The 22,901-nt window shown below is 42.6% G+C and overlaps 1 protein-coding gene across 1 annotated transcript; it reads right to left on the bottom strand.

The window, feature by feature from the left end:
- Nucleotides 1-779: 779 nt before the first annotated feature.
- On the bottom strand, nucleotides 780-8,768 carry LOC141785974 (poly(rC)-binding protein 3-like). Its single transcript, XM_074664639.1, has 12 exons — nucleotides 8,649-8,768; nucleotides 8,532-8,555; nucleotides 8,399-8,431; nucleotides 8,199-8,315; nucleotides 7,480-7,611; nucleotides 6,956-7,084; nucleotides 5,791-5,934; nucleotides 4,885-4,926; nucleotides 3,899-3,977; nucleotides 3,325-3,383; nucleotides 2,346-2,515; nucleotides 780-2,054 (listed from the first exon to the last, which is right to left on the bottom strand). Exons 1-12 carry the CDS (start codon nucleotides 8,721-8,723, stop codon nucleotides 2,000-2,002), a joined length of 1,059 nt encoding a protein of 352 aa, XP_074520740.1. The 5' UTR covers nucleotides 8,724-8,768; the 3' UTR covers nucleotides 780-1,999.
- Between the last annotated feature and the right edge of the window lie 14,133 nt (nucleotides 8,769-22,901).

The raw sequence follows: 22,901 nt of genomic DNA, 5'->3' as shown, positions 1-22,901 counted from the left end.
GAGACGAGTAGTTCCTGGGTTTCAGGATCAATCTTTTCGTCTGATGTGAAGCAAGAACCTGAGCAAACCACTTTCCCAAAATATCAAACATTTCCTTATTAGCCCAGTGAAGGCTTTTGGAAACTCAAAGCATTGGTCTGTATGAAGAAATGGAGACACTGAAAAATGCAGGATGTCGCTCTGTCGGACCGTCGATAATGTGATTTGTCAATAACATTCAACAGCTGTTTGTATGTGTCAAAAGTGAGTGAGCTCAGCTGAAGCTCAGAAATAAGATGACTCAAGCTGTCCAATAGTGTTTAGAGCATCCTTATGAGTAGAGTACACGAGGGATGGTTGAAATACTGAATCAAATATCATCCATACCTCCCTCTCAAATTAAATACAATACAACAAAATTCACTTTGCTTAAGTTTCATGGTCAACAAACGAAAAGTCATATGTGCATCACCACACAATAAATAAATACATGCTAGTTTTTCTGTAAACTAGCGAAGCAGGAGTTGTCATCCAACTTGTCCTTTTCTAAATAAAAACAATTAAATTGCTGACATAGTCATGACAATAAAAAGACATTCAAACCTAATGCGTCAAATCAACCGTATGACAACAAAAAAAATAAACACAACAAGATGAACAATCTTGAAAAAGAGACTGAGTGGTCACGTCCGCCCAGGCCCCGCGGGTTCCCCCCAATGAACCCCTGAACATTCCTTGGCCCAAAAAACACCATTTGGCTTTGTCCAAACGTTTAGGCCTCTTGGCCTAAATGATCGACTTCTTCCCCTTGTTTCTTCACTCTTTTAAAAGCCTAAAAAACGTGACTATATTTCTGCCAGCAGCATGAAAAAATGCCATGAAAACAAGGGACAGAAGTCGAAAGGTTTAGACGCAACGCTTGGCTTTTAAGTCCAACTTAATCCTCCCATATCAGAGGCAGTCCAGAGTAAAGTGTTGAATAGTCTATTGCATGAGCGCCGCGTAGTCGACAATAGTGCTAAGTCACTATAGTCATTGTACAAAACAAATACAGTATAATAATAAGTTAGTAAACAATCATTTAAATTTTCAGTTTCAGTGTTGTAGCGACTGATTTTCACTAATTCCCATTCATGCATCTATATACTAATAATCAGTGTTAATAGAAGGAGGCTAAGTCGGAAAGTTTCTCATCTGGGCAGGGAGTAGGACTAGACGTGAATGGCCAAAAATGCTGAAAAGTTTGCGGAAAAAGAACAGGAGCTCAAAGATATAATAATAACATTTGTAGGAACACGAACACTGAACAGGTATACTCAAATACACAACGATACAACACTGAACACATGCAATATAAGCAATAATGTAAATAGAGGAAATAAACATGAGAAGGGAGGCTCTAGGAGTGATACCATTGGCTTAAAAGGGTCATGTGATGCAGCAAAGAGTCATGGGTAGAGATTGGATTTGTAGAGTATACAAAGATGCAAATTAGGACAAAAGTAGAACAGTCCAATGTTTTTTTCTTTTAAAATATATTATCAAAATTTGATAATTTGGCTACATCCCACCACACACTCTGCCGATAGCATCACTGAGCAGCTGTAATCTGCAAATACTACGTTCTACAAAATGTTCAATCTTTTACTAGTACTTTAGTTTACTTTAAATGATGTTCTATGACGCAGCACTGACAGAGAGAAAGCAATAGATAGAGAGCAAAGAAGAAGAAAGATTAACACAAGTTTTTCCTAATAAACATTCAACATGCTTCAACAGTTCTCTAAAAAACCTAATCAACAGAGAAAGTTTCTTTTTCTTTTTTAAAATTAATCAATTTTGGCTCTCTGAAATAGAAACGAGTGCCCCACCCTCCCTGACGTATGAAGAACTTTGAGTCAGGGCAGGAAGGCCATCAGCTGTTTCTGAGAGCCAGAGCCAGAGTCCGAAGGGCTTCATCAGGGTTGTCTGCGGTTGTCAGTCATTGGAAAGGGCCAAACGGAGGAGCCAGTCAGGGATCTCAGGATGTGGTCATGGAAGATGGGTCGTTCCACATAGCCGCCACGTCTCTGAACCTGAAGGAGGAGCAGCGGGAGGTCAGACAAAATTCTAGTATTCCTAAAAGAAAAAATATACTCTGGACCTTCAAGTGTCATCTAAATTTTTTGTACTTTTTCTGCAGGTGTACAAAGCTGGAGCAAATGTGCCTCAGATACAGCACTGGTGAGTACACAACTCGACCCATCCAACAAAGCCATTTCTTAGCAGACAGAAGCTAACCGAGCATGTCATTACTCTGACTGAAACATCTATAGCTTTCACAGAACAAAGATACATTTGATTTTAATTGCACAAGAGGTTCCAACCTTGCATTGATGAGGTACTGGGCCAGGCTGATGTTGGCGGGGGTCCCTGTGATGGTGATCTGGCGCTCCGATGACCCTTCCATGGCGTTAGCAATTTTGATCTGCGCCCCAGACATCTGACGGATCTCGTTGATTTTGGTTCCCTGGCGTCCGATTATGCAGCCTATTAGCTGGGAAGAAAAGAGTAAGGCCATGAAAGAGACACAGATGCTCACAGTTTCATTGCTGTTACGTTTGACAGGACATTTGACTACACTCCAGCTATTGTCAGCCACTCAGCTTGTAGCTCTAATGCTTGGCCAACAAGTCTTTTCCATTAGGAGCAATCACTTTACACGGCCAGCTCCCTCTGGCTGTCCTGTAACTCTGCTGGGGAGGAAGAGATCTCGATAGCTGAGCTGCTGTCAGATTGCATCGCTGTAAACTTCACGAGGAGCCACTTAGCACAAAACAAACCAGAATTTTTGATAGTTTTGTCCAACAATGTTAGGAAATTGTGCTCTGGTTTGTATTTTTTTTAATACTTTAATACTCCCAAAGGTCGTATAGAAAGCAGTGCTGCATTATACATAATTAAATTTGCTGACATGCTACAAAAATTCTGTTACAGTCTGACACTATTTTGTCTTAAGATGCTTGTAGTGGAGCGATAAAACTGAAGATGACAAATCTTTTCCTTTCTGATTTAAATGCTGCAATTTTGGAAGAGGTAATTTTTCCTGAGGGAAAGTGAAACAAACTCTTCTTGGCATTGTCAACGAGACCAGTTTGCACATTATTACAAATTATCCAATGTAGTGCCAGTGGCCAGAGCTTTAGCAGTGATTTATAACAATAAGCTGACCTTAGACTCTGCAGATTTAATCTCAGACTGTTGCATCTCTCTAAAACGTAACATTTCTAATAATCCAGCACTTCTTGCGCCAAACATTGCCTAGGAGCTGGCAGTGTCATTACATTGCAGAATGAGCATACTCACATCATTGGGAATGGTGAGTTCATGAGTACTGGCCTGGTTACTGGCATCCAAACCTGCTGCTGAACACAGGAAGCAGACGGGGATAGAGAGGAAGAGAGGAGGGGAGGAAGAGGACATAAAATAGAGTTTGGCACATTGAGGGAGTGAAAAGAATTGATGAACTGCAGTCCTGGAGTGTTTTTCATTCCCCTGACTATTGACCCCTAGCATTTCTGTGTCACTGGATAGCCTGGCTCAGTCCTGAGAAGAGCCTTTACAATGACTGTAAAAGTGGACTGTACTCTCAAAACTCAGGGACACAATCTGAGGCTTCGTTAAAGCAGGGGAACCAAAGAACAAAAGAAAACCTCAACATCAACAAGAGCAGACCACCAGCAGGCCATGTCATGTGATTCTGTGCACCACAGAGACCATTAGGAGGAGAACGACGAGAAGAAGAAAAGAGAAAAAGGACAGAGACAGGAAAAGAAGAAGAAGAGAAATAAAAGGAGGAAGAGAATGTGTTTGTCTCTACAGGTAAAAACGAGAGAAGGAGCTGCGGTAAAGAGGGTTCGTCGTGTAGGTGGGTACGTACCGGGGAAGGCAGGGGTGGTCTGTCCGAGGGGGGTAAAGGGGGTTTGCTGCATAGCCAACTGGTGGAGCTTGCTCAACTGCTGAGGGGGGGAGGAGGAGGACAGCAGAGCTATGAGGTCATCGTTAAAAAACACACTCACACACACACACGCAGATAGTTGCACACGCTCACTCAGACACAGATGCGCACAGGTGTGTCCGAAAGTGCTAAGAGAGTAAAGAGAGTATCTGAGGTGAAGTAACAACACAGACAGGTGAAGGACAAAGACAGAGAAGAAGAAGAGGCTCATAAAAGACTTGGCCTGAGTTATTTTTTGGTGAAAGCGTACCGTAAGCAAACAATTCCCGCTTTAAAGGTGTAATCTTATGATTTAATAACACCAACTGGAGTCTTTATGTACCTTTTTTAATGAAAGGATGATATCAGGCTGTTCAGGGCGCACCCTGTGATAAGTGAAGGGGATGGATAGATCGTATCCAGCTTACAGCATGTCTGAAAGCCTATCATATTTGTCTTTTAGAGTAATTTCCTTTGCTTGGCTCACACACTGAATCCCCTGTTCTGTGTTGATACTGGGGTGATTGGCATCCATTACCTCCTCTGAGCTTTGAGAGCTGCAAAGCACTGCAGTTAAAAGCTAGTTTATAATCTAGATAAATAAGCTTGTTGACCTGTTTTCTTACTTTTTCATGGACTGTGTTAAACACTCCAGCAAACCATGTCAGTCGTGACAGAAAGTACTCTGAAAAACCCTGACCCTTACACTCTCAGGCCAAGCCCCATGAGATTTAATGCCAAACGAAGGGCAGGGAGGCAAGAGTCAGAAAAGTTAGAAGAAGTAGGAATTACATATCAGAAAAAAGCTGTATTAATATTAGCAATTAATATTAATATGGGTGGAAAGAGAGCAAAAGAGCCTGCGAGTCAAGAGAGAAATCTGTGGATGCAGTGAGACAGGGTGACTGCCTCGTGGGGTTAGCACTCACATCTGGATGAGGAATGGCGTACTGTCCTTGAATGGTGTAAGCCTGCAAACAAGAGAGGAAGGACTTATTGTCATCTTCTTACGTCATCAGAATAAGCACAAAAAAGATGTTTGTAACAAAATGGAACTGCTGAATCTACAATAACATGAAATATGACTCTGTTCTTTGCACTCTCAGCTGACTTTTAACCTTAATACAAGAATGTCATGCACTATAGACTCTCTGTCATGTTCTCTTATTACTCATCAATCAGATCCAGTTGAACTAAATCAATAAGGGACAACTGAGACAGACGGGGAGGTGACAGGAAGGGCGTGTGGGAAAGACCAGAGGGGCGTCCCTGAGAGGAGTAATATGATCCGACCTATTGGAGGCCACAGAGGTCAGAACTGAGCCTTACTTTGTTTCATCAGTGACAGCAATATGAAAGTTAGTGTACCGTCAAAAAATGGGTTTTACTCTCATCTTCTGCAATTCACCTCCAGTCCACCAGGCGCCCCTAGTGAGCTTAACTCCTTCTGCAGATCCCCTGATTGAGCTTAGTGCTACAACCTAAATCCAGGTAGTAAAAGATCTCTACTTTATCAACTTCACTGCTTTTGAATTTAAGTTAAGCAGAGTTTGCTTGGTTTGTTTTTCTTTTTCCATGTAGGGTTTGAGTTTGATCCCCTCAAAAGTGTTGCTTTCAAAGGTATGCTTTCCAAAACTGTATTTTTCCTCCAGGTACAAGTGTTTATACCTACATTAATATAATTATAATGATCCCAGTTCTGTTCGAGTGGCTGCAGGTGAAGGAAAACAGTGAGGGCAAAGTAAACAGCAGTGATGGTTTCATGCTAGTCCAGAGGGGGGTCAGGAGGAGTGAGGAAGGGAGGAAGAGTGAGTAAAACCTGGTGTGACACTAACAGGCAGTGGCTGGTGCTGCAGTAAGAGGCTGAGGTTGGCTGTGGACGCCCCCAGTGGGTCTGCTCTTACCTGGCCACCTGAAAAAATGACAGGGGTGGAGGCAGGCTTGGGGCGGTAGGGGATGGTGGCACCTTTCGGTGGGGACTGAGGAGAGCAAAAGGAGGAGAGAGTGGGGGAAAAGAAGAAGAAGAAAAGAGTGAGACGTGGAGAGAGTGTTAGAGGAAGAAAAGAAGAGGAAGGAGAAAGAAAGAAAGAAAAAGAAGTTGCATAAAGTGAGACCAAAGAGGGACGGTGCCTGAGGGAAGACAACCTGTGACACTCACACAAAAAGTGCTCTTCACTGTGTATTCATGCTGAAGGAAAAAGTCCAGATCGTGGTTCAGTGCACAACTAAACTTGGATTTACCTGGAACACTTTCAACTGGATAATGATGACTCTATACACTGCTTTTTTTGTAAATAAACTTCTTAAAGTCTGAATGCTAGAGACTTACAGTCATGTCACAAATGTCCTAGCATCCATGGCTGGTGCCATCATGACGGCCCAACGGAGAACTGGCTGTGCAGATAGTTTCAAATTAATGATGCAAGAAAAGAAAACAACTACAGAGTGTAGCCTTATGATCCAAAGCATTGTGACTTGTATTCAGTCTTTATATTAACTCAAACACGGAGCTTCCTGCTTTATTTGCAGCTAATTGAGAAGCTTAAGTGTTTGGAGCAGTAGTAGTGTGAATCCCAGAATTAAAAACATCGATATTAAACATTAACATTGTCTTTATGTTGAACAAATGTCACCAAGAAGGTATTTATTTACATGAAACAGACACTGAGGGTTACAATCCTTAAGATTTCCATAGTAATACCCTGGTTTTGCTTGAATTTATGGCTTGTGGGAGCAAAAAGAAGCAAATTTGGCATTTTTCCCATTTGGTTTCATACAGTCTGACTTTGTCGCCCTCTGCTGGTTATTAAGAAGAATACAGCCCGACTTCACTGGCTCCCTTTTGAATCCAAAAAGCAAATCTTTTAATGTCCTCAAACACCAAGGCTGAAATCTTAAGGATCATAACTGTAAAGAATTACTTGAGCTTCCATATCAGGTATTTTTATCAGAGAAAAATGTGAAGTGTGAATAAAATGTCCTTTATTTTCTTTACTGTACCTCCAGCATCACCACACATATCTGTTTGACACACTGGATGATGGCTTCTGGAGCCCCTGAAATCGTCACCGCTCGCTCAGTGGAGTTGGGGAGCATGTCGCCTGCAACCTGCACCTGAGCTCCTGTGGACTAAAGGTATGAGGGGTGTTAAGTTCATCTGGTTTATCTGAGAAATATGATTTAAGAAAATCAGAAGAATGACTCCAACAGAGCAGATTTTCACACTGCAGCAAACTGAGCTCTTAGCGTCTGAGATTATGCCGGATTTAAAGGCTTAAATTGAAACTATATGACCCATTATATGAGATTTAAAGAGCTTATGTGGGAACTATAAATATGGACGATAAATGTAAGCATAAAAGCATCATTAATAAGATTATGACAGGATTCATTCCTCAGCTTTAAACTCAAGCCTCCTCCAAATCCCTTAAAAAGTGAAGTATCTCCTTTTATATCTTAATCCATGTGTTGTTTAAAGAGATTATTACAGTAGAGGAGGTTTATTTCCGTGCTTTGTTCTCTACCTCTCTCATTTCTTTGATTTTGGAACCTCCTTTCCCGATGAGCGAGCCGCACTGACTGGCCGGGACGACGAGCCTCAGGGTTACAGGGGGTTTACTGGTGGCTGGACTGTTGCTCATGGAGTTGATTATATCCTGAGGGGAGGAAGAAAAAGTTATTTCAGATTAATGTTGCAGGAGTTGAGGGTACTGTGTTTTCTCTGCGACAGAAGAAAGAGCAGAAAACTGATGTTGTACCTTAGACTTTTCTGACCCTTGTTTTTTGAGGTAACTTAGGAAGAATCAGTATTCTTTGTTCTCTCTTCTACTTAATTCAGAGCCTTAGTCAATGGTCAGTTTAAAGATTAATATTACATGATTATAATAAATGATCATATTTAGTCGCCTCAGAAGGACTCAGAGACACCATGTCTCGGTCCGGCGGGCAGCGTGCTGATCCGGCACCCAAATCAAAACACAGAACTGGCGCAGTTTCAAAGGGTGCTGCAAGGTTAGATCAGCACATTTCTGTCCTACATAAGAGGGCCAAGCCTGCTTTGTATTCATTTAGAGACAAGTGAGGACAGACACTGGAGCTAGCAGTGTGCATCACCTCCCCTACTTTTGAGATTTATTTTCTAGACATTTTTCAGTCTGATATTTTGCATGAGCATGCTTCTTTCTTCACAAAACAGCAAGTTGGCGTAGCTTTAATCCAAGTGTTGAGAAACAAAATGTTTCACCTCTTCAAACTTGTAGGCGATCATGGCAAAGGCCTTGAAAATAGCGTCCGTGGGCCCGGTGATGGTGACTATCCGCTCAGGGCAGTTCCCCTCTGAGATATTGATACGGGCACCGCTCTACAGGCAGGAAAAATAAACAGTTATTAGACACATTATCAGAGCCATAAATAATGATGCTTTTGCTGAAATGTTAAACTTACATCTTCACGCATTTTCTTCACTGTCTCTCCTTTCTGTAAGAGAAGAAAAGAAACATTGTTGTGTTATGTGGAAGTCCTGCAGGTGTTGTGATGCTGGTTTATATGATCTGGTTGTTGTGTTTGTGATAAATACCTTTCCTATGATGCTCCCAACCTCCTGCAAATAAAAAAACAACATTGAGAGTGTTTAATATCATAAAAATCTTTTGAATATTTTTGGAAGTGTTTCGGATAAGTTTGTTTTGTGTACCTTGCCGTGCATCAGCAGGCGGATGGTGAGGGTCACATTCAGTCCACCTTCTGATTGGACCTTGATGGGCTCCATGTCGGGATTGGATGTGAAGGAAGGGGCGTGGTTACGAGAAAGAGGAATGCAAGGGCCAAGGCGAGTGTGATGGTGGAGTCAGCCAACCGGTCACCTAACAGAAAACAAAAAGTATTAAACCATTAATTGTATTGTGAGGGACGATTTCTAGCAGATTCAGCTGCAGCTTATATCGTCAGTGAAAATCTAACACGATAACCTCCTGGAGGATGACAGTGATTCTACTTTGTTTACTGGCCCCAGGGATGGATCATTTACATTTTCCCCATCAATCTTGCATAAAATGTGCAACATTTCCAGATACGTGTGCATAAAAATGAGCTGTTTTCCTCCTGTCAGTGGTTCACAGGAGTTTGTAATAAAAGCCGGTGAAATGTAGGTCAGCATATGTCTCTCCTGTCACGATATGAGCCATCGAACATGAGCGCCATATTTATTTTTATCAAGCAGCTGGAACCCCTCTAATTCTGCCTGACAAGTGATGTAATGACTCAAACTGGGCTGCAGTAGACACGGCATGACCACAAGAGGACGCTACAGTCCCGGAGATGGATTTCAGGACTATACACACTGGAGTCTGGGATTTAATCTGGTCTGAATCCAAAACATAACGGGTAGAGTTTTATTTTCCTGTCAGTAAATCCATTAGGAATGTGTACTGTGAGATTTGCTGATTGCCTATATTTATTTGTTGGCTTCAAATGACAACAAAATAACAAACTGACAGCAGAAATGCAGACAGCTGTAGAAGCAAAACAAATTTTCAGTGTTTTTTTTTTTAATTTCACATTTTAGCACAAAAAGCAAAGCAGCACAATTTGTTCTCTGCAACATTTTGCCATCTAAAAATCTGTTGTCACATGGATCGTGTCATTTTTCCTTCTTCTGATTTATGTTGCCTCCTGTTAGGAGAAGGAAAAGCTCCTGGAGCTGCTGACCTTGACTGAACAGACAGATAAAGTCACCGTCTGCCAATCAAACACATTGTTGCTATGTGGAAATGCATTTTCCCCCCTCCCCTCTCTGCGCTGTGTGATTGCTAATTAGAAGAGGGAATTAACACTTCTGGTCTTGGCTGTGTGCATCAGGAGATGGCTGGACAGACTGAAATATGTTACAGGTTGTTTGTGATCCACACATGTATGACTGCACCGTCATATCTATGGCAGCCGGAACAGTTTCTGCTCTTAATCTACGCTGCCTGCAGAGCTGCGAGCCGAGGGCCGTGTTGGTCACAGGCCAGGGGAGGTTCGAGAGATAAGGACAGGGATTCTGTTGCCAGCTGTCTCTCCAATCTCCCAGAGGAGACCAGATTACATAAAAAGCTTTAATCCGGGTTTAAGACCCAAGCCAGCGGTGCAGGTCCTCTCCAGGGGCAGAGAGGGAGGGGGGGCAGGGAATAAAAACTCCTAAGATTGATGACAGGACTCAAGCTAACGCTGATTCTTCATGGCATGGGTTTCGTGCCATTTCAAGACTTTAAGTTTGGTTTGGAGGCTGTTTGGAAATGTTTCTGTCATTAATTACATTTCACCACTGATATTTATCAAACTTTGAGGACTTAATCTCTTTTCTTTCTCTTCTTCTGTCTCTTCTCCTTTCGCTGAGATTAAGACACAGAACTTGAGATTTAGGTCGATTAAACAAGGATGCTGGTTTCTTGGACTCGAACAAGGTCACGGTTAAGAGCTGTTTTTGAATAGTTGTCCTCCCAGACTGTATTTTGCTCATACATCCTGTAGCATAATAGAATTAGGTCAAGGCCCTGTGAATCATTTGGCCCCATTGGGCCCAAACCTCCCAGTGAAACGCTAGTTTTTTATTTTAGCGCCTGAGTTTCTTACCCCCCAAAAAATCCACAGTGTCATTAGAAAGACTCTTGTTTTTCTTCATGTAAGATACAAAACTGGACTATTTGACCTCTTGGTTTGATCATTTAATCACATCACACATGCGTCAACTTTGCACTTTTCCTCTGCTGTGTCTTTGTTAATCAGGCAGGAAGTTGGCAAAGGGCTGAAATGAGAAACACAGAGAGGGATGGCAGGGAATATTTCATGACATCTGATGGGGAAAGTGGGTCATGCTCGGTGTTGCGGCGCTGCTAGCCTCCTCCTCTATGGCGGCTATTGAATTAATCACGCTTTACGCTCGGCTGGACAACGCAGTGCACAAAATGGCTCCCCCATCCCGCTCTCCTTCCCCCCCGCCTCCCATCTCTCCCTGCGTCTGCTCAAAAAAGACTTGTGCATTTGCTCTTGAAGAACTTGCATTTAAGGTCTCATTTCTTTCATCCTCTTTTATGTCCCCCAACAATGAGGAGATGTAGCCTTTATAAAGAGTCATCGGGGTGTAAATGATGCAAAAACACTCACAAATGGGTAAAAGAAAAGTTTAGGGGCATAGTTTGCGTGCTTAAGTGCTTTCAGGAGAGCATGGATGTTATTTGCTGCAAAGCAACATTTAATTTAAAGCTTTAAAGCTTTAGGAGAGAGTCTCATTGGAGAAACTTTGAGGTATAGATGCTTATATTTGTCAAAGTTTTGCAGATTTTAGTTCCTGCAGACATAGATCCACCTCATTACAAACAGAAAACTGGACTCTACTCTGAGCTTCAGGTCGAGAGCTGCTGCACAGCTAAGTGACCATCAACTTACTTTGGCCCCTTTTGACTCGATCCATGTCACTCAGGCTCGTGTCAGGAAGTGCTGCAAAGCGTGAAAAAACTGCAGGATGCAGGAAAAGTTCAACTCTTTGTTCTCTTACAGATTTAGACAACTTTTATTTCGTCATTTGTCGTGATTGTGGGAGGTCTTGCAGCTCTATGACTCTCAGACATGCATTGCTAGTTTTCATGCCGAGGATCAGTCTTTGCGTTTTGATACTTCCATACAATCACCTCAGAGAGATGCCAAGAGAATATCTGACAGAAAGAGGGAGACATCTGAAATCCTGTAAAGAAAATCATTAAATGGACTACCGGCAGTCTAATCTAGGCCAAAGCCTCTGGCATCTGTTCCATCCTAATCCACATATCTACAGATATGTTGTGACGTTTTCATATCAAAAAACCTCCATGTCTGCAAAACGGAGTTGGAAAACCTCAAGATAAATCCAAACATGCTACTGTCTTAATAAAGGCTGTTTAATTTTTTATAAAGCTGTGGAAATGCTGAGTAGTGAAAGAAGAGCTTGAATCAAAGGTCAAGGTTTCTCTTTGTTATTGTGAAGCACAGGAAGTTCTTTCTATTTGCAGCGTGTGTTTTATGAGGATGGTCAGCGTTTGGATGGGAGCCAGTGCGAGGATTCATGCTGTCTTACCGCTAAGCAGACTTACTCTTACACATAATGAATCCCAACTAAGTCTTCCTGCTGTATTTACATGCTATGAAAGGAAGCGCCGGACTCTGTGACCCTAAACGTACTGCCTTGTTTCTCATGTAAGCAGTCTTTTCTCTCATTTTCAGTTTGCTGCACTCTAAAAACCATCTTGTACTTTGTCCCTTGTTAACATCCAGACAATAACTCTGCGAGGTTGATTTTATTTGCTACCCCTGTTTATTCTTTTCGAGAACAGGAGGTTTGAAGACAAACTGAACTGCAGATGTCTGCAGCTGCATCACAACTCAACCATGAAAGAATTGGTTTACTTGTAATGCAGCCAATATGTTCGACCCACGACTGGGGAGATCTCCTGACGTTCATGTTTGTGCTCCAATTAAGGGTAAACAAAAGGGAAATTAGCGTGCATATAGGGCAGCAGAGGGGGAGCACAGAGGGTGACCTCGTTGGTCCATATGTTTTACATGAATCTGCTCAGAGCATTTCACTTCTGCAAGGAAGACCTCCTCACTTTCACCCAGGAGGAAAAAATCTCTCGTAGAGTTTGTGCAAAGCAACAAAGGAAGGATGAGGTGATGAATAATTGCAGGCGTTGGTTGCTCCTGTCAGACGTGGAGGGATCTGGACGGGCTGAGGATCTGGCCCTCAGTTTACTGGTATATGAGCAGCTCTTGTCTCGTCTGGCGCAGGCTTTTGTTGTATGTGGTGCGGTGCAGTGGAGTGGAGGGGGGGGCGTCTACCCCATCGGCCTTCCTATACGCCGCTATGACAGTGCTCTCGAGAGCTGTCAGCCCACATCAGCAGCCCGGCATCCTGATAACTCAGTCTAAATCACAATCAAAACTCTGGCCACCACATCCTCACCATAACCAGTCAAATCAGAGGATTCAACGCACAAAGACATCGTGGGGAGCAACTACCACCAAGTGGTATAAAAAGTACCTCACAGAGTGCTGTGTGGTCGCCTAAAATAGTCCAGCTGAAGGGGGTGGGGGGCTCCAGTGAGTTAACGCTGCTAGCATTTGATTAGAGCGCTTTACAATGCAGGCACACCATGTTGTGCAATGAATGCGGCGCTAAGAGCTGAGCGTTAAGTCGGCCATTTTAGATTTGCCACAATTTGTAATGTGAGATCACCGCTTGTCACAAAGTCATGGCTTCCATACGCCAAGCTTTTGCAAAGCATTAATGCAGCACGAGTCGAAAGCACGGCCCCCTTTCCTGCAGTTTCCCCTTTTTTTTCTTGAGAATTGTTCAGCACGGTGCTTTGGCCACTGCTGCTTTTTGGTAACGCCACTGACACGAGACTTTCACTGTTAATCTCACCGCAAAACAATAAGCTTTCCACCCAAACAAAGGAGTCATTCTTGGTGTATCAACTTGAATGTAGCGTGAGCTTTTGAGGTAACGGCGAATGACATTTTTGGTCTATGACTGCCGGAGAAAAAGGCCATCAGCAGCGCTAATATGACCCTGACGATAATTGCAGTAACGATCTCCAGGGCGAGCTGGTTTATCACTTTCACTGACCGCAGTTTTATTAATTTTATGGTCAAGAAACGTCAATCCAGCACCGTAGTTTGCAACAGAAATACAGCAGTCTGTTCAGTCTTCATTCATTTGTTTCATGTCCTCCATTCAGACGTAATTTAACAACAAAAAAATCGCTCAAGCTTGAATCTTCCCCATGACAATGAACTCCAAAACAATGACAATCCAGAGGCGCAAAATCGACAAGGCATAAAATTGAGTATTCTCTGGGGAAAACGGTAATAATTCAACGCAGCATGCCATCGCCGTATGTGGGCGCAAACGGGGAACTTCTGAAAACGGTAACTTGATCGACTCTAAATAACTACGTTAGATAACGAGTCAATAAGTCGGACTTTGTCACAGCTCATTATGAGGATAATGATCGTCCTGGGCTGTGGGTAAGTCAGCAAGTTAATTAATTATTGAACGGCCTTACCCAACTCTGCGTTGGACTGTGTTACATGCAAGTTTGAAACAGTTTGATGGCTTGGGAACCCAGAAACCATTCAAGACTCAGATTTTTTTAATCTACAAATTCTGAATTATAAATCATCATTTTATTATGATGGTTCTTGGGAAAATGCCAATCCAAACCCTGAAGCAGAATTCACCATAAATGTTCAGAAAGAGCAGTTAAAGAAGGCTTTACCTTTGTGTAGCGCAGGATACCGAAGATGACGACCTCTTTTGGCGTTGCAAGATTAAAAATCGCAAAGAGAAAATGATTTTTTTCCCCTCTTCCTTTCGCTCTGCCCAGGACAAACTCTGCCACCTGATAGGTCCGCACAAAGAGGTCACATGAGCGACCACAGGAACACGTGACGGTTCTCTGAATTATATGATGAAACGAAAGCGACTGGCATCCTCAGTGGGCACGGTTTTCGTCGCTGCGGTGCGATAGCCTGTTTGCCAAAGTGTTTGGTGTCAAGTGTAAATAGGCCGTATGATGAGGCATAATCTGGGTGACCATCACCCACCGCCCTGTCAGCTGCCCCCCTTCCCTCGGCTGCAACAAGGGGGGCATGCCCAGTGAGGCACGGGGGCATTACGGGGGTCTGTCTGGAGATGAGGTGGTCTGAATCAGGACTGTAGCCTCTGGGTTTGTCGTGTACTCCAAGGGAGGGTTGAGCATCTCAGAAATCAACCAAGACACCATCCTTGTCGTTCATATCTTTGTTTTCTCTGGTTGCAAACACGTTAAGATGTGGCGAAGGTCAGCTGAGCAACTTTTTGGTGGTTGGAGCACCTCAGAGTAGTCACCCAAACCAAACACACTCAGCAACGCACAAACACTCCATCATGACATGCATATCCCCTCCAACCTCTCAGCTCCTCTGCTTTTTAATCTGCTTCTAGTGTGTGTTTGGTGTGTGTTTGTATGTGTGTGTATGTGCAGAATTACAGAGCTTTGGAGGCATCCCATCCAGATTTTCCAATCCAGCACAAATCCAGCCCTCATGTCAGATGGACAGTTGTGTGCAGAGCTTAATCTGACATTATTAGGGTTGGACGGCAGCAGCCGCAGAACGTTTAAGAGCGATGCCGGGGAAAGCAAACAGCGGTGTTGCAGGCTGGATTAGGGGCAACAGTGCAGACAATGAAGAACGTATTTCACCTCATTGTTGATTGTTTTTCTTAAGCACAGATGCTCCTTATGCAAAATCCAATCCTTTTCCCATACTGAGCAAATTAACCAATCTGAAACGAGGCAACAAATGCGCCTGTGCTTTTATAATCTTACCTTAACAACAAAAATGATCACCATGCCTTTACCTACCCATCCAACTGTAAAATAGCCCATGGGATAAAATACAAATAGAGCATTAAATTTGCTCCACATTGAATCATAAAAGGAAGAGAGTGTGTGGTAAAATGGAGCACCACGTCAGAGGAAATCTGCTTTATATTCAAACGACACTGTTGGCTCACCTTCAAAACCCAAATCAAGACGGGTGGCAGCACTGGATAAAAAAACTAGTTTACATAACATTCTTGTATAATTGAGTGAAGTCTAATCCTCGTTACTGCTAAATGCGCTCTGTTCTGAGTCCTCTGAGAGATGGCTTTTAGTCCGTCAGAACTTGTTTGATGGAGCAGGCTAATGGCTCACAAGGCCGTGTTGATGAAAAATTAAATCATTAATATTCTCAGCCTGATAAATCTGGTTTAATCAGGATTAGAGGAAGTCTTCTTTACTGTCAGTGATCAAGCATTCTCAATTAAACCTTTTGAAAAGGGCTCCTTCAGGTCAGAGGTCAAAGTGCTTACCGGTCAAGATGTGGGGAAGCTCCTTACCAGGAGAGAAGAGGTGCAGTCTGGGAGTTTAGGACCAAGATGGCAGATTATGGGCACACTAAAGAGCTGGGGCAGCTCTCAGGGACCTATAAGTTGACTAACCCCCGCCCATGGCCTCCAGCAAGGTGATGAACCCTGGCTGATCCGGCATGAGTATAGACCCCACCCCATCCCTACCAGAGCTTGTCCTAATAGCCACCCATGTGTGCTATCAGGGTGCCAGGGTCCTAATGGAGGCAGACGGGCGTGAAGGAGAGAGTGAGGGGGATCACAGTGGCAGTCAATCCAACTGATTGTTGATGGACCATGGCGACAAACGAGGGCTCAGTTGACCCCGTTTGTACCCACGTAGAGGGAAAGTGTCTGGTGATTTCTGCTGTTTGGGAAATCGAGCAACTTGTTATTAGAGGGGCAGTTTGTAGAGAAGTGGTGTCAGAACTTTGGGAAACTTTAAAAGTGAATGTGGAGTTGATGGTGATGTATGCCAGAGAACTTAGAAATAGGAAGCCAAAGAGGCAGAGTGGTGGTGTAAAACTGAGTATTGGCTTTGAGTTAGACCTGCCAGACTTTTCTTTGCAATCGATGTTCCATTAGTAACTCTCTAACTAACTCACCATTGACTGTCTGAGAGCTGAACCACCACAGGCCAACTCTGCAGATATCCCTCAGAAAGATCCTTACTTTCAAACATCCAGCCATTTAAAAGGGGATCTGGATATTTTCAGTATTTTGGAGAGGGAAGGCATGCAATGAAAGGAAGTTGTACTTAAAGATGAATATGTTTAATCTTAAAAGATACAAAGATGCCCTCTGAACCCTTTTCCATTTGCCTAACAGACTTCTTTTATGTGGTTAGTAGATCGCTGGTAGCAATAACACGAGCACTTTTGTGTCTTGGGAACAATAAACCCGCAGCATGTATTCACCGTGGTCTAAAAGCCTTCGTCCTGTAACTATAACACAAAACAGCTCCATGTTCCTAATGGAAAATATCGCCCGACCCCCTCCGCTGATGTGGTCAATGCAGCCAGTAATGGAAACACATCGGCCCCTGGCAAAAAGCGATGATGAATAGACCTGTGTTTGGGGAGGAACTCTGACTGTGTCTGACTCCTCTGGGCTCCAGCACTGTGATCCTGCTTCCTGCATTAACAAATAAGCAAGAAACTGTACAATGTAGATGCAAAGAAAACTAAGTAGACGCTTGGTCCAACTTATACCACTTCCAATATTACGATCTTGATTTCATTATCTGCAAAAGAAATTTCCTTTTCTTCACTTTGATGCCAAGAAGACTCTTTCTTCTTCCTTTTTTAGTGAACGTTAAAGGAAAGTCTTGCAGCCTGCCTTGTTTTCCAAAACTGATCTTAAGCAGCATGAATAATCCCTGTGCTTTATTTTCAGTTTTCTCCAAATCCTCAGCCCTTTTGTCAAATCTAATCCTAATCTTTTCTCATCATCTGAGTGTTTGGCTTTATTGTGAGTATCTCATTTTTTAGGCTATATATACATACGGCCGTCAAACCACATCCGAACCATTTGCAGCGTGACCCTCCAGGTTTTATTGGCTGCTTCTGAACATCTGTTTATTAACTCTTCCTCTTCTACCTTTGACCTCACTTCCAGCTTTGCCTCTCATTTCTTTAAATGAATACCCCCCACTTTGGCATAAAATTTAATGTGTCGCTTGTTATCCAGAACTCAGTGATGGATAGCATCTGAAAATACAGCTTTTGTCCGAGGATAGCTAATCATTTTAGTCCATTTGGCCTCCAACCAGGTTTCATGGCGTAGTGTCTTGGCTCCTGCCGAACCTCATCCCATTTCCAAACTGATGAACCAATTTTTCCGAGTCCTTTTGCACCCAGCGTTGAAATGATGCGTCATCCGGCTCTAATCATGACTTTCTTGACACTATCAAACCACTTTGCATGAATCAGGCCTCAGCATTAGTCATTGTTTGCCACCAAAGTTTGTCAGTGGTGCAGATGAACTTGTTGGCATCTTGTCGAGTTTGGTTTTCATGTTATCTCTGTGTAAACACACACACACGTGGTGAGTCTTTCTCAGAGTGCCTGCTTCAATCCCAGGATTACCTTGATGTTGATACAGGAGAGAACATCGGTATTGAGTCACAACAAATACAGTTTGACGGAAATCTATTTTAATCAACACAATGCACGACACGTGTGCTCCCTGGAACAATCCCGATAGGATTTAGGCTCGTGCCATGCAATGAGATCTGACATGTTAAGATGCCGGGCACATACAGCTGTGAAATCAGATGAGGATGATGAGCAGGGCAACCCTGTGCTGAACTATAGTGATATGAGCCAGGGGATTATGGGTACGGAAACTGCAGGGGAGGCGGAGCAAGAATACATATCTGGGATTGAGATGATTTATAACACAGAGCACTGATGGATGGAAATCGATGAACAGATGGACGTATAGAAGACTTAATGGACGGACTCATGGACTCCTAAGTGATTGCATTGATGAGTAAATGGAAGCTGGTGCATTGCAGAGGAAGGGAAAACCATTTTCTTCTCCTGTCCAAAGAGCACAGTGATAGAAATTGGACCTGACCACGCCAGGGGCTGCAGACGAGAAACCCTCGCACACACACGGAGGACCATGGCTGAACCTAAGGAGGACAGTTTTTGATGTTAGCAAAGTTAGAGGGCCGTAACCCACAAACACTCGAGACAACCTCAGGGGCCTCAAGAGGAAACAGCCAGACTTCATTTGTTGAAGTGCTAAAAAGCTGCTGATGTACTGTAAATTCATACAGTAGAAATACACTGGGATTATGGCTTGTTGATTGAATTAACTGTTCATCAAACAACTTTTTTAGCCAGAGCTGTAATGAGGAAATATCTTCTTCTTCTTTAAATATGAGAGCATTGTGTGTCACTAAAATGCTTCGTCAGATATAAAATCTGAATTGGAAACACTCCCCTTATATCCTGGAACCTGCAGGAAGTGATTGATAAAAATACAATAATTTAATACCAATAAAAGCCTGGCTCAGATAATTTCAAAAAGCTGAAATCATCTCTGGTACAGCTTTTTGGAATTAATAATGTCACAAATTGTTCACCCACTCCGTTTCTTTATAATTAAACCTCCAAGTTTCCAACAAAGACCAATCTTCTTTTGGCTGCAGTTCCTGTTTTTTTTTCTTCCAGAGATGACAGATTAAGTGCTGATACATCTTGTCTGTGTCCTTGTTGCTAAGCGATCATATCTGCTCTGTTGCCGTGGACCTGCTGTCAATCAAAGGGTTTGGATGTGATGAGAAGCAGGTTTGTGTTTCATGCAGGGTGTTAGTTCACTAGATAATCATACAGAGCTCAAATAACAGTAATTATTCTGTCCGTCTTGAGAAGCCTCTAATCTATGCACACACACATAGTAAACACACACACACACACACACACACTGCCTTGTAGCTGAAGCTGCCAGTGCGACAGAACCAGTTGCTTTGACAAAGGACGCAAGTTCCCCTGGGTGTCAGTCGGACTGAAGCCTCGATGCCCTGAATAAACTGGAAGTGTTGCTGTTTGCATATTGGTGTGTGTGTATCTGACTGTACAGTGTGAGCACAGGGCCTCCTCTGTAATAACTCTCCTCATTTTGTGTCCCTTTACAGTTATTTCTGTTGCAGCAGCTCTCAGTCCTTAGGGCCTAATTGGTCAGTCATAGTGTGGGCGATGTGTGACATCCTATTCTCTGAATTTGTTGAAGAGTTTGTTCAAATGTTTGCCACATTTCTTCCCAGAATCTGGCTATGTTTGATTTTGAAATTGCTGCAGCAAGAAACACAGATTCTTCAAGTTTCTTTCACTCAGATTATGTTAAAGCCTCTGCAGGATGGACGTCGCCACATCGTGGATTTGCAGTTCAATAAATCTGACTTTCCTCGTGGCTGTAGTACCATATGTGGAGGTGCTTGTTAGCTCATGCATGGCTAGCTTTCATCATTAGCAAAGAATCTAAAATATCTAATTAGGTCTAAACCATCCTCTCCCCCATCTTTCAGCTGCACAAATGTGTGAAATATAAGAAAATCAAAAGCAAGTTGCACAATCCAAATAGTACAAAGAAGAAAATCGTGCAAAGCCTGAATTTAGTCACATTGTAAAATAAAGCGTCTAATTTGCATTTGCGTCTTTAAGGCTGAACTGTAAGGTAGCAGGAGCCGCTCAGCTGTGATAAATCCCAATGAACCCTGCAGCTCTGTGCGTTTTTTAACAGATTTTTATTCATTTGATTTTAAAAGTGGAGTTTGGGAATGGCTCATCAAGCGTGTGGACTGAACATGCTGCAGTGAATATTTTAGGAGTGGAGTGTTTAAGTCGGATGATCCTCCTGATGCTCTCTGTAAAGGTTTTGTTTTGGTCCCAGAAGATAAACCCTGGACTTTCTTTTAGCATCACCTTATGATTGATTATTCTACCTTAAAAGCTTGCTGCAGACATCTTTGCTCCCAGGAGGATGAATCATACTGACTTAACTGGGTTTGGGGTTTGCCATCTGACAGGATATAAACAGTAGATTTATCCCCATGAATCATTGCCATTTATTGCCATCAGGTGCAGCTTTGGTGCATTTTGTAATTACTGCATCTCACTCCTTCCTCCTTGCTGTGATGGTTTAGGCGTCAAATGTATTAAATATTCTGACTCCAGCTGCATCCAGTTACCGCCCCTGCAGCTGCGCTGTCGATTGCTCATGTTTTACAGCCTAACAAGGTTAAACAAAAGCACAGACAAGTCATACTGTATCTCTGCATGTGTGGTGATGTGCTTTGGCCTCGTTTCACTGGGCCTGCCTGGATGTGTGTGTGTGCGAGTGTGTGTGTGGGCTCTGCTGGAGGAAGACGTGATCTGAAGTTGGTTGACTCATAATCTTGGCATCTTTGCCAAAGGACAAATAATGTTTTGCAGGTTGCTAGCCCCCCCTGGTGGAGAGATTTGGTGCACAGAAGTGATTAGGATTTATCTTCAGCATGATTTAAAGGGCTTTTATTTATTAGCACCATTAATTTTATTGCATTTGCAGGTAATTAGCATGCAAATGATCTAATAGAGCCATAAAGCGTTAAAGAATCATAGCAATTATTAAATAATTTCATCACCTCCAAAGATAAACTCAGGATTAATCAGCAAAACGCAAACCCTTAATGAAGAATGTCATGATAGTCATCTTTCATCCAGCTCAGTGTAAAACCTGACACCAAATTAACACAAGAAAAACTGTCAACAGGCATGTAAAAGTATCAAATAATCAGCATGAAAATATTTCAAATCTCTGCTTTGATTTACCCGCGTTGTTTCTTATTCAAGGCAGATTCACCATTAATCCTCTCACTCTGCATCTCCTCCTCAGGGCTTTTTTCCTGCTTGTTTCTCGCAGCATTGTTCAGCAGAATCACATTAGCATACTGACACAAACAACACAGGAGTGACTTTTGCCAACAAGTCCTCCAGGGAGCAGAGGAAGAGGAGGAGAGGGAGGACAGCTCATCAGGCTGTGCAGCAAAGTGGAACTTTGACAACAAAGAAACTCCGGCTGTAATAAAAAGACATGTTTCAGAAGTAATGATTGATGGCCGGGGAAAACAAAGCTGGAAATCCATCCAGGTTCTGATATCAGCACAATTACAAAAGAAAGAAAAACACTGTGGAATAAATGATTTTTTCTGGGAGCAGTGTTGGGGATTCAGTGGCCTCTAGTGGAGAAATAAGATACTGCAGCAAACTACTTCTACTACTTAATTAAGAATAAAAAAAATGAACAACAAAACTAAAGATTTGTCATGATGATTAAGAGATCTCACACACAAATCATAGACAAAATGATGGAAAATAGAAAATAAAATTATTTATATGTGTAGAAATGTTAAGCTAACAAAATGAAATGAAAGAATAAAAATGTATGTCTCCTGCTCTCTGCTTCGTGCAGCTCCTACATCTTTTTTTCCCCTGTCAGAGGATGATTCAGGTCTTTTGGGGAGATCCCGAGGCGTTCCCACACCAGATGGGATATTTCGACCCTCCAGCATGTTCTCCATCTTCCTGCTTTGTTTCCCCCCCTGCTGCAGCAAACAATCGCCACAGGGAGGCGTGCAGGAGGCGTCCTGAGCAGATGTCAGGAGGAGGTCTCACATCAACAAGAGAAAATACTCAAAATGTTCTTCTAGTTTTCAGATCTGTGACCCCAAAGACTTTCAAACTAAGTTTTCAAGCTTCTCCTCTCCTGCAGAAATATGACAGGTTGAGTTTGTCATTTCCATTGGAAGTTTGCACAAACAGATTGAGTTTTGCACTCTGCCTCAAAGCTGGTTTTTATGCATATTTTTAGCAACAGTGAAATGCAAAAACTTCCTGAATTTTGAGTGTTAGGAAAGCTGCACACAGCTGCAATCAATTAAAACCAGTGAAGGCAGTGGGAGCACAGCTGTAAGATAAATTATGGAAAACAGAACATCAGTAATGTCCCAAATTAACAAAGTGCAGTGGTTTGCATCCATTAGCTTCTGCATAAAAATAGTAACAGACACATTTGCTGTCATTTCTTGCAGCCTTACATTCTTGCTGCACTTCTTCCAAGGTCTGACTTTGACATTTTCTCTTACAGCTCCACAAAAAAAAAAAAACTCTTTCACTTCTTACAGAAAGTCTTCTCCTAGTTCATCCCTTTCTGAAGGTTGTTGAACATTTCCACTTGATCCCAGAAAATCCCGAAGAAAAACCCACACTGCCTCTGATCCTGAATCAATGTGCGATGTCACAGAAGTCAAACAGTACAGTGTGACTTTGCGGAGGGGGATAAATTAAAAAAAAAAGGGGTACAATAATCCTGTGGCTAAAGATTAATGACGTGTGAAATCTGTCACTGCTGCCCCTGCAGGTCCTAAACCATCACTGTACTGAAGATGTATTTTGTTTTGACATCATATCTGGGACCAACGCCAGTAAACACCACAGTGGATGCTTTCAG

This window comes from Halichoeres trimaculatus, unplaced genomic scaffold (assembly GCF_033239565.1).
Source record: "Halichoeres trimaculatus isolate MK-OKI-2021-1 unplaced genomic scaffold, fHalTri1.1 fHalTri1_scaffold_24, whole genome shotgun sequence".
Lineage (NCBI taxonomy): Eukaryota > Metazoa > Chordata > Actinopteri > Labriformes > Labridae > Halichoeres > Halichoeres trimaculatus.
The sequence above is the reverse complement of the archived record's forward strand: the minus strand, read 5'-3'. Positions and strand labels throughout refer to the sequence as shown.

Excerpts from the sequence above, each read along its gene's own strand:
- LOC141785974 (XM_074664639.1), bottom strand. The coding sequence starts at position 8,723 with ATGGAGCCCATCAAGGTCCAATCAGAAGGTGGACTGAATGTGACCCTC. Across the intron at positions 8,316-8,398 it reads TGAAGAAAATGCGTGAAGAT|AGCGGTGCCCGTATCAATAT; the intron begins GTAAGTTTAACA and ends TCCTGCCTGTAG. Across the intron at positions 7,612-8,198 it reads TCGCCTACAAGTTTGAAGAG|GATATAATCAACTCCATGAG; the intron begins GTGAAACATTTT and ends TCCTCCCCTCAG.